The 11,386-nt window shown below is 34.8% G+C and overlaps 1 protein-coding gene across 1 annotated transcript; it reads left to right on the forward strand.

The window, feature by feature from the left end:
- Positions 1–1,606: 1,606 nt before the first annotated feature.
- On the forward strand, positions 1,607–9,872 carry Odam (odontogenic, ameloblast asssociated). The gene is made up of 10 exons (XM_013020078.1): positions 1,607–1,657; positions 1,745–1,786; positions 2,297–2,344; positions 3,025–3,258; positions 3,653–3,700; positions 6,084–6,188; positions 6,836–6,883; positions 7,589–7,660; positions 8,263–8,424; positions 9,792–9,872. Exons 1-10 carry the CDS (start codon positions 1,607–1,609, stop codon positions 9,870–9,872), a joined length of 891 nt encoding a protein of 296 aa, XP_012875532.1.
- Positions 9,873–11,386: the final 1,514 nt, after the last annotated feature.

The following is an 11,386-nucleotide window of genomic DNA, read 5'->3' on the forward strand; positions in this document are numbered from 1 at the left end:
AGTAGAGGAACACAAAAGCACAATAGCTATGTACATCTGATCATATAAAATAAATTTTTGAGGTGAATTCCAGGAAATTGAAATAAGAAGTTCTTTTTCTTCTTTGTTGCTGTTTTTGTTTTCTTTTCCTTTTGTCTTGTTTGTTCTTTTATCTAGACACTCTGTTGAAAATGATCTACATAACTTGTGGGTTGGGACAGGAGAGAAAGCCTGGAGGAGAGAGGGAAGGGGTAACATTGTTCAAAAAGAAATATACTCATTACTTAAGTAACTGAAATCCGGCTGCACATCACCTTTATAATAACAATATTTTCAAAAAACATGAATAGTGAAATAGTTCTTAAAAAGGAAGTTGGTGATTTTTTAAAGGACTGTATTCCATAGAAAATGAGAGATCTTGTTTTCATATTTCCTCAGTGTTGGAACACTGAAGAATCTTTATTCTTACTAGGTTTGAAGTTATTTTTAATACCTATCTATGCCTCTGTCTCATAAATCTGTATTTTACTCACAAAATAAAATAATGGCTTATTTGCTGTTGAATTTAAGAAAGGCCTCCATAATTCAAGTGTCGTCTTTAAAGAAGATCAAAGGAGCAGAATAAAATATATCAGAAGAGTTAGTCATAACCAAGGAAAAGCCAGAAGTGGTTACAAGAAAACATTCCTCAGGGGGTAATTTAACAACATTACTAAAAGTGTGGAAACCCTAATCATCCAGATGATGAGGAGAGGGGTGATTAGCTAAGTCATTGTCTGAAACCCACTGAATCACTGGCCCTTTTGAAAAATGATTGGTCCTTTTTTTCTAAAGATGGGTTTTAAATTTTAAGAGAAGTTCTGAGTAGCATCTGAGAGAGAAAGAACACAGAGCTTTCATGATCCTAGATTTCTTAAGCCTGAGAATAAGGTAAGATATCAAACACTTGCTTTCATAATGTTAAGAAATAACTGGGTAAACTGCAAGATAGACTATCAAGGCCACCTGAAATGTTTGTGGAAGGCCTATGAATTGATTGGAAATACAGGAAAAACTTACATATTGAGGGCAAATGACAATATATGTCTATGAGATATGTTATATTAATTTTATAATCCATGTCCCTAAATTAGAAAAATATTGTCTGTTGATGCATATAACATTTATTAATATCATCAGGCTTTACATCGAAATTACCTATTTTAGATCTTTATAACAGTACTTTTTCAATGCAGATTCTAAAATCATGTACATAATAAGAACCCAACCCAGTTAGCTGGCCCCAATCATGGACTTCCTGTGACCTGCGGGGTACAAGGGTGAGCGGTCTTATTCTCTACCCCTTTCAATGATACTGGATTCCACTCGATGAGGCTATTGGTCAAGCAAACAGTTTTGGATTCAATAAACAGCTTCTCTGAGAGAAAATAGAGTTACAAATATTCATATGTATACATTTATTTAAATCTTAGGATGTGAATAAATACTGATTTTTTTCCTCAATGGCTCCGATTGACAATACTTCCTAAATATTTTTGACCATGTCTTTGGTTATGATTTTTTTAAAGCTAAGTATCTTTTTTAAAACTAAGTATCACATCTTATTTTCTAGGTTTATTATCTGAAAATGAAAGCCCTAATTCTTCTTGGACTCCTGGGAGCCACACTGTCAGCTCCAGTATGTGATTTCTCGATACTCTTCATTTCATCATGAAAACCTGTAATAATCCATTCTTTGATCATTTTCTTTCTTTATTCCTTCTAGCTTATTCCACAGCGTCTTATGTCTGCCAGCAACAGCCATGAGGTTAGTTTAAATAATTAAACCAATCCAATCTACTTTTAAATGAAAAATACAGTGGGAAGAGCGAAAGAGCCTTCACCTCGTGTAGCTTGAACCTTAGCCACTAGCTCTTACACAAGTCCAAACCATCTCTAAGCTTCAGATGTTTGCTCTGTACAACTTCTAAAATATCATTTCCACCATCTGCTTGTTTAATTGTAAGTTCTATAAAGCCAGAGACAACATCTATATTTTTGTTCTAGTCAACAGAGATGTACATCAGTATATAGAATATAAAATATCTGTACTGTCAGAGTAAAATTGTGCAATCACATACACAGCAAGGATGATACTGATAAATCCTAACCTGCTTTCATAACTTCTAATCATTGGGATTTAATAAGCATTATGGGAAAGGATTATACAAAGTGGATCAGCCACCTCTGACGTATGCTGCATTAATTGTACACTATGTTCTTCATCACTTTAGCCTGTGTAACTAATCCAATTTTCATATTATATTTCCTCTTCCAGTTACTTCTGAACCTCAATAATGGTCAACTTCTGCCACTACAGCTGCAGGTATCTCTGCCATCATGATCAGTTCAAGAGGATATTCTTAACTGCTCCATTCTTACAGCATTTTGTATAAGAACAAGATATAGCCTGACACTATTTCTGAAATCTTAAGTTTCAATGTGATAAATTCGTCCTACATACACTGATGATTTATTTGAAGACTGAGTAAAAAACTATAATCAAAACTTTTTCTTGTTAAGTAGTAGGCTTCCCACAACAATGAGATAGTTAAATTAACTATTTCACACAAAATCATATTCAGTAAACTGGTGAGGTGTGGGAAGAGACAAAAACAAAATTTAAAAGCAGGGTTAGGGTGAGTGTTAGGGTTAGGGTTAGGGTTAGGCTTAGGGTTTCGCTGAGGGTGAGGGTGAAGGTGAGGGTTAGGGTTAGGGTCAGGGTGAGGGTGAGAGTTAGGGTTCAGGTTAAGTTTAGGGTTATGTTGAGGGTTAGGGTTAGGATTAGGGTTAGGGTGAGGGTTAATGGCAGAAATTATGTTCTTTTATCACTCTTATTCTGCCTGTTAAGAATTTAACACTGTGTATGGCTCATGATGAATTAGGATACTGTCCTTTTTTATTAAGGAGCACTAAAAAAAATGTTGGTTTGAGTTTTTTTCTGTTGGGAATGATTTAAATTATGATTAGCACGAAAAGAAAATTCTTTCTTTTGTTTCCTACTAGGGTCCATTTAATTCTTGGATTCCTCCCTTCTCTGGTATTCTACCACAGCAACAACAGGCTCCAATTGCAGGACGCCCCCAATTCCCATTGTCAATTCTAGATGGATTTGCAGGACTGTTTCCAAATCAAATACCTTTCCCAAGACAAGTGAATTTTGCCCAAGGAGCCCAGGCAGGCCAGCTGGATCCCTCACAGCCTCAAACACCATCGCAGACCCAACAGGGTCCCAATCATGTAAGTCTCTTCCATCTTGTGGTCTTGGGGAGAGGAAACTGTACGTTGAATGCAAAAATGGATATGGGTCAGCTTCGATCCAGGACAAAAGTATTCTCTAATATGTAACTACAGTCATTGAAAATACTTTCACCTATTGTCTGATTTTTTTACATGAAAAATGCTATTCAAATTAGCTATTCTAGAATCCAAAGGGTTAATATTCCTTTGGGACAAGTTATTTAGGATAACTTTGTCTAATGAGTTACATTCATGATACTTTATATAATAGCTGACCTTTTATGGAAGTTTATTAGTGCAAATAATAAAGTTATATGTCTTACCTTTTTGAAAAGCAGCTTGGAAATTTAGATAACAAATTTAGGTATAAAATTCTTGTATGATTTTTTGGCAGATGATTCCCTATATAGTTTCCTTTAAATTGCCTCAAGAACAAACACAGGTAAATGAAAATAATTTGTGTGACTACTTACACTTTCTTTGCTTCTTTTAACTCTACCACTGTAGAGCTCTCAATAGCCATATAGCACTCATTACGCTCTAGATACTACCATTGCTGGGTTGGCATCAGTTTGTTGATATGAAGCCCACTTAAGTCCTTAAGAAAAGGTAAATGACTAGAGTCTCAAGGACTTTTGGGTCTCCAGGCATTGCCATGCTGAGAATGAAGTGCTTGCTGATACTCAGCATGTCACCTATGCATCTAAGGGCTGTCAATGGGGAACAACTCAACAGAAATATCATGGGCTGACTTTGGACAATCTTAAATTTTGTCAGCAGGTGACAGATTGCTAGCTCTCATATAGTGGGACTATAAAAACTCATAGCCATTAAATTAATAATATATGAATACTAATAATATATGAGTAGATATAGAAATAAGACACACTTGCCTACATTATTTGGCAGTTATAAAACATTCCTAACTTCTTGTATATGGTATTTTCTATTTGAGTCCATATTATAATTGAATAGTGATTATTTCCATTACAAAGGAGAGTTACTTTGAAAGTAGATGTAAACTAGTAAGATTATTATATAAACAGGAAAATCTTTGTCAGTTTCAGTATAATCAGTTTTATAATATCCCAAATTCACACAAAGAAGGCTATAGACAGATTGTATTATTCACTAGCTTAGTATTAATCTTCTCATAAGAAGTTATACCACTTAGTTCTTCTATAATTATGCAATTTTGTTTCAACCACACCGTCCTTACAAAACAAAACTTGTTTCTAGACATTATCTCATTGTATACCCTTAAGTATTTAAAGCATTACGTGTCAGGTAGAATTGCTTCATTTTAGGAATCAGGAAACGTTCTTAATTAAGATTAAATTCCTAATCCTAATGAAGTAGTTGGGTGAGACAATATAAGTCTCCACCCTTTTTCTAATCACTAAACCATTGGCTCTCCACCTAGGATTTACATCAAATCCTCTGATGGTGATTTTCAAATTACAAATGTCTGAACCCTATACACAGCCTAGTAAATCAAAACCTTACAATTAGATGACAAATGTGACTATCTTCCAAAATGCTCAATAGGTACTTTTGATTACTAAGGTGGATTAAGAATCATTGTAGGAAATATATTCCTTCTGGAAATAGGGTTGCTTTTGATGTTTTTTAATTCTCAAGGCTAATATAGTCACTTAATGATACAAAGAAATAAAACACCATTCAAATGTGTGTGTGTGTGTGTGTGTGTGTACCATGATCCTCATTTTCTACAACACATATGTACTATGATCCTCATTTTCTATAAACACACCAGATACATAACAATGCCAACCCATAATAAACTGGGTGATGGCAATTATGTTATTTGGTTATTTATGGGTATTTCCCAGTATTCTAAAGTGCTTATGAGACAGGCACCTGTGGCTCATGTCTATAATCCTATCTACTCAGGAGGCTGAGATCTGGTGATTGCGGTTGAAAGTCAGCCTGAGCAGAAAAGTCCATGAGACTCTTATTTTGAATAAACTACTCAGAAAAAGCCAGAAATGGTGCTGTGTCCCAAGTGTTAGAGCACTATCTTTGAGCAAAAAGAAGCTCAGCGACAGCAACCAGGCCCAGAATTCAAGCTCCAGAACTGGCACACACACAAAAAAACATATAGTCTCCATTAATAAAGTAGAAGTTATTATTCTTTTTTTTTTTTTTTGGTCAGTCATGGGACTTGACTCTGGGCTTGGGCACTGTCCCTGAACTCTTCAGCTCAAGGCGAGCGCTCTACCGCTTGAGCCACAGCACCACTTTTTGTTTTCTAGTGGTTTATTGGAGATAAGAGTCTCACGGACTTTCCTGCCCGGGCTGGCTTTGAACCACAATCCTCAGATCTCAGCCTTCTGAGTAGCTGGGATTACAGGAGTGAGCCACTGGCACCCGGCTTGGAAGTTATTATTCTTAAGAATTTAAAAAATAACTTTCACATTCAATATACCGATCCTGCTTAAAATACTTGTATATGTATATATATGTACATATACATATTTATATGGAGAATGCTAAGCATACTATCCTCCATTTTGGTACTTGCAAATTAATTTATTTATAAAGTCTCCAAAATATTTTAAATGCTTCTTTTACTTATTTGCACCCTACGTTTCCTAACTTGTTTGACAAAATAATGTCCACTATCATGCAGAATACAGGTTGCTTGTAAAGTTTGAGAAGGGTTGTTTATCCACTCTTCTATGCGTATTTCATAATATTAACCTACTATACAGAAAACATTTTTAAGATAATATTGACATTAGAAAAAAGCATGGCTAGTACTTCTCTAATGGAATAACATATGTTTCTCTATTAACAAATAGATGTTTCAGTACTACCCAGCTTACATGATCCTGCCTTGGGACCAGGCTCAACAAGCAGTCACTCAATCACCCCAACAAACAGGGCAGCAGCAATTTGAGGAGCAGGTACTACAAGAGCTTAATTTTCATCTAACTACTTCCATCTGAAAGTAGAGAAAATAGTGTAATTTACAAGATAAAATGGTAACTGAGTATGTTTAGTGCTAATACTTAATAATTTGACCTGGCAGATATATGAGAATGTAATGCTTTCTCCTAAAAATCATTTGCATAGACTTCTCATACTCCAAGTCTAGATTTTAAGTGATAAGCTTATTGAATGGACACTAATAGAATCAGAGCCAAAGCTAAATCACTTCTGAATATTAATCCTCAGGATTTATCCTTGTATGTATTTGTGTGTGTGTGTGTACTTATTACTAAAAGTTAAAAAAGCAAAATGTAATAGCTATCCATCTTCATAAAAGATAGCTTTGATCACTAGACCTTAGATACAATTAGATTTTGATACATTGAACTTTATAAATCTACAGTGGATTTTTAGAACCATAATATAAATTCGAGAGTCGCAGAAATGGTTCTAGAAGGAATCTTGATAATTTAATGAAAAATTTTTACCAACTAAAATGTGTGAACTTTTTTTAAAAAAGCACTTAACTAATGTGAGAGATATGTAAACTTAAGAAATCTTTTTTCACAAATATATGACAAAATGGGGTAAACATAACATGTTTCTTCAAAATATCTGACAGATACCATTCTATACCCCATTTGGATATGTTCCTCAGCAAGTTGAACCCGTGAGTAAATGCCTAGTTTCTATTTTTTTTAAAATCTTTTGAAATTACCTACATAATTGTATATTCAGTCCATGAGTAGCTTTCAAAGACCACCAAGACAGCAATATTAGTTGAACAAAGTTTTGATATCGCTACATAACTTAAAAAAACACAAAGGGACTCTGCAGAAATCTTAATAGGAAGATATTAGAGTGGTTTTTCACAGGATTTGTGCTTGTATTAGCATAATGGGAAAGGAGTACAAAGACATGGTGGATATATAGTAGATATTATCAAGTATGTAAATATCATAGGAACTCTTACCATGAAGGAAAGAGAATGAGTTAGGTCAAAGGCTCTAATTAGTGAAGCATCCACAACCACCAATATTAGCCAGGGTGTCAGGGTATTTGTCTAACTTTTTCAGGTGTAATGACAATTTTCCCTTAGGTCAGAGTTGAGTAGGGTTATTTATGCTAAATCAGGAAACATGAACGACTAGCAACAAATGTTAGGAAGCAGAGCTTACAGAACTGAAGCACAGCCGCATAGGTAGCCAGATCCCTCCTACTAGGATTTGTTTTTCTCTTGTCAAATCTAAACTCTTGTTTTTGCTTATAAGAAAATAATTTAAGAAGTTGATGAGTGTTTGACATTTGGAGGAGCAAAGGACAATAGGTTTATCTAACACGAATTTAGATGCCTTTAAATTTCCTATTCTTTCAGGGTGTACAAGGAGGACAGCAGCAATTATCTTTTGACACATTCTTGGGTACAGCTCCTGAAACTGTGGGGATGGTAAGATTCCTCACAACACTTTGCTAGCAGCTAGAAATCAACATCTTTATGCTCCTTCCCTGGTGCTCATTTAAATGTAACCTTCCTTATTCTTCCATCAATAATTCCTGCTTCTTTCTCCTTAGTTTTTTGCTAGTCAAGATTCATGACACTCAGTTCCTCTGATTTTTATTGAGGAATCTCTACTAAGAATTTTAAACATCTTTGTTGAAAAGCAGGTATGAAGCTGGGTGTTAGTAGCTTACACCTATAATCAAGAGACTGATATCTGAGGATTTATAGTTTAAAGCCAGTCCTGGCAACAAAGATGATGACAGTCTTATCTCCTACTAACCTCCAAAAATCTAGAAATGGGGCTAGGGCTCAAATGGTAAAGTAGTATCCTTGAGCAATAAAGTTAAGACAATGCCCAGGTCCTGAGTTCAAGCCCCATATTGGTAAAAAACATAATTGCTTCTTTTCTAAAATTAGCTTTAAATCTAAAAAAATAAAGCCACTAGTTTCTTAAATACATACTTGTTTTGCATGTCAGTCCTGTCACTTTATATTCTCCCCGGTTTTGACCTTGGACTTAAACCTGTTTTCATTCTCATTCTCTATAGCCAGCTGAAGGAGGAGTACCATATTTACAAAACGAAGTAATAAGCTTTAGGCATGAGAGTGCAGGAGTTCTCATACCGTCAACTACACAAAAACCCAGCACCACCGATTCTTTTACTGCCACTAAAGACCCAACTCTTGCCCGGCTGCTTCCAGAAGAGAAGGTAGAATAAGTCAAAGAGTCATTTTATGCAAAGAACTGTTGTCTAATGAAAATTATAAATTTAGAACTTAATTCAAAAGATTCTGTTATTGTAAACATAATAATGCACCTAATGAAATAATGCAATATATGTGTGTGTATATATATATATATATATATATATATATATATATATATATATATATATATATATATAGTGTTAACCCTGGGGAAAGGAGTCAATAATTATTTTTGATAGAAAAATATTCATCACAGTAAAATTTAACTTTAATACAAGCTTCTCATGACTGATCTTTTCTAACTAGGCCAAGACTGACAGCCATAGAGAACCATAAGCTTCTGTCTTAGCCATTAGGAGGGTTTGGTAAGTATTTGTCAAAGTCAAAGCTTAAGTAAGTGCTATTCATACAAGCTGGCAGAACTAATAAATTGTTATAAAAATGATTACAAATAAAGAAACTACTGTTTCTATCTACCTACAAAGGATAATAACTCTGAGACACCAAAAATATTTTTAAATGAAATTAACTTTTCAGAGTCATATGTGCCATTCTGTGCAGCATCAGCTGTGACAAAAGCTGAATGTCTTATGTTCCTATGGAATACATTCTACATCATTTCCCTTTGCAAACCAAACATTGTAATAACATCAACATCTCCATAAGCTTGAAATAAAATAAACTCTCAGAATAATATATAAATTGCCCAATGACAAAGGAATGTCATATGTAATGACCTGATTGTTTTCTGTCTAAATGAGCCTTGTTGGCTGTTGAAGCAACAGTAGGCAGGCTCAGGGATATTAAACAAAAGGGAACAGAAGGGAACAATTTGACCTGAAGGTTAAACGAAACAATAAAAGCTTTATATTTTTTCTCGGCTGTATGTTAGCCTCTTCTGAATTTTAAGTTTATGAAAGAGATTATTCAACATTTTTTATGAAGATAGTATATTTTCAGTCTAACAAAGAGACAGAGATTGCAGAGACATATAGTAAGCTATAAAGTGAGATAAACAACTGCAACCAGGAGTAAACAGTATCAAAGCTTCTTGAGAGAAGTCATCTCCCTAATGTCTACTTTGTACAAAAAAAGTCAATTCAAGCTATATAAATCAGAAATACTGGTTCCAATACAGTGTGACCTTTGCTCAAAGAGAAATCTGTGCCAGTGTTTTTCATTATAACCTTATTGGAGCTATTAGGGTGACTATACCTGTTGAGGAAACAGAAAGAAAGATTTTCTATTTTATAGTAAGAAATTATAGAATTCTCAGAAAATTATAGAATTATATAGAAAATTATAAACTAGAAAATATTACACAAAATAGTCTAATGGTACTAAAATGCTCTTCCTCTTTAATTTTCAGAGAAAAGAATGTGATGGTGCCTTGGATATCTTTTACGTTGTTGCTTCTTCAAAGCTAATAGCAGCCTTCGCTCTTCTCTGAGTTTGTCTTCACTTAAAAGTAATAGCATACTCTTCAAATTGTAATAGAAAAATGATGCAATCATGTTGTAAGTTCTTTTTCACCAACTTAAATTTCTTTAAAAAGAATTTATCATGGTATAATCTAAAACAGAACAACACTAAAAAAGGCTACTATCATTATGCTGTTGGATATTTGTATTAATAAAGGATTCCTCTACAAAATTGTCTCATCTCTGAGAGGAAGATGTATTGTCAATGGATTGTGGATGAGTGTGATGTTGGGGACTGATGAACTAGAATATGTACCTATTTTCATATATCATCAGCTCATTTTTCATTCAATTTGAAGGCAGGGAAGGTGGCTCAGTGGTAGAGCACTTGTCTTGCATGCATGAGGCCCTGGGTTTGATTCCTCAACACCACATAAGCAGAAAAAGCCGGAAGTGGCGCTGTGGCTCAAGTGGTAGAGTGGGAACCTTGAGCTGAAGAGCTGAGGGACAGCGCCAAGGTCCCACAACCAACAAAAAGAAAGAGAGGGGGAGAGGGGGGGTGGGGAAAGGAAGGAAGGAAAGAAGAAAAGAAAGAAAGAAAGAAAGAAAGAAAGAAAGAAAGAAAGAAAGAAAGAAAGAAAGAAAGAAAGAAAGAAAGAAAGAAAGAAAGAAAGAAAGAAAAGAAAAGATCAATTTGACTGATTTTATAATGGAGATTCTCAATGCAACACAGCTACAAAAATGACTACCTTCACCCAAAAGAATGAACCCCAGGAAGATACATGTTTGTTTTGAGAGGTAGCATTCTATAGAGAATAGACTACAAATGTTGCAATTCATCAGATTTAGCCTTGATGAACTTTTTAGACTGAAAAAAGGCCTAGAGAAGTAGACAGAGATGGCTCAACATTAGCACAGGTGTTATTCAGGGTAAGAAAACCTGGAGAAGAGGGTCTCCAACCCACCACTACTTACAGACTGGCTTTAATGGTTGATCAGTGGAAAAGTATTAAAAGCACTCTTTAGATGCGGATTTTTTTGTCATTTTTCTATGTGATAGATTGCTCATGGAAAATAAGGATGTATTTCTGTGCCAGGCCAGAGGGCATGAGCAGATGAGGATTGTGTACCCTAAAGAAGAAAGAGTGAGGATGGTAGAATTTTCTATATAGCCAGCTACAATTGGTGTCAAGCAACTCTAAAACTGAACACTCAAAACTGAATCTCCATTCTCTCAGGCAAAAAAACTTAAGGAATCCTTACTCAGCTCTCAAATATTACCTCATGAATTTCTGAATTTACAGTGGTGTTTCTTATCATTGACATGGCGCTTTAGCTCAGTAGCCAAACACCCATACAACATGCTTAAGTCTACAGTGCCACTCATGAAAACAAAACTAATGCTTAAGTCTCACCATTCATGAGAGGAAAACTAGTTGCAAAAGGCAACCCACTAACAGACCAACCACTAGGAAAAAAAATAGCAGTAACCAATTGAAAACAATCACTCCAATAAGTTTGGAGAAATAAAAAAGGACCAAAG

Source organism: Dipodomys ordii, unplaced genomic scaffold (assembly GCF_000151885.1).
Source record: "Dipodomys ordii isolate 6190 unplaced genomic scaffold, Dord_2.0 Scaffold49, whole genome shotgun sequence".
Lineage (NCBI taxonomy): Eukaryota > Metazoa > Chordata > Mammalia > Rodentia > Heteromyidae > Dipodomys > Dipodomys ordii.

What these genes read in the sequence shown, in the direction of transcription:
- Odam (XM_013020078.1), top strand. Translation starts at nt 1,607, where the DNA reads ATGAAAGCCCTAATTCTTCTTGGACTCCTGGGAGCCACACTGTCAGCT. An exon ending in GAGCCACACTGTCAGCTCCA is followed by an intron (nt 1,658 to 1,744) that starts GTATGTGATTTC and finishes TATTCCTTCTAG; the next exon opens with CTTATTCCACAGCGTCTTAT. An exon ending in AGCAGCAATTTGAGGAGCAG is followed by an intron (nt 6,189 to 6,835) that starts GTACTACAAGAG and finishes AATATCTGACAG; the next exon opens with ATACCATTCTATACCCCATT.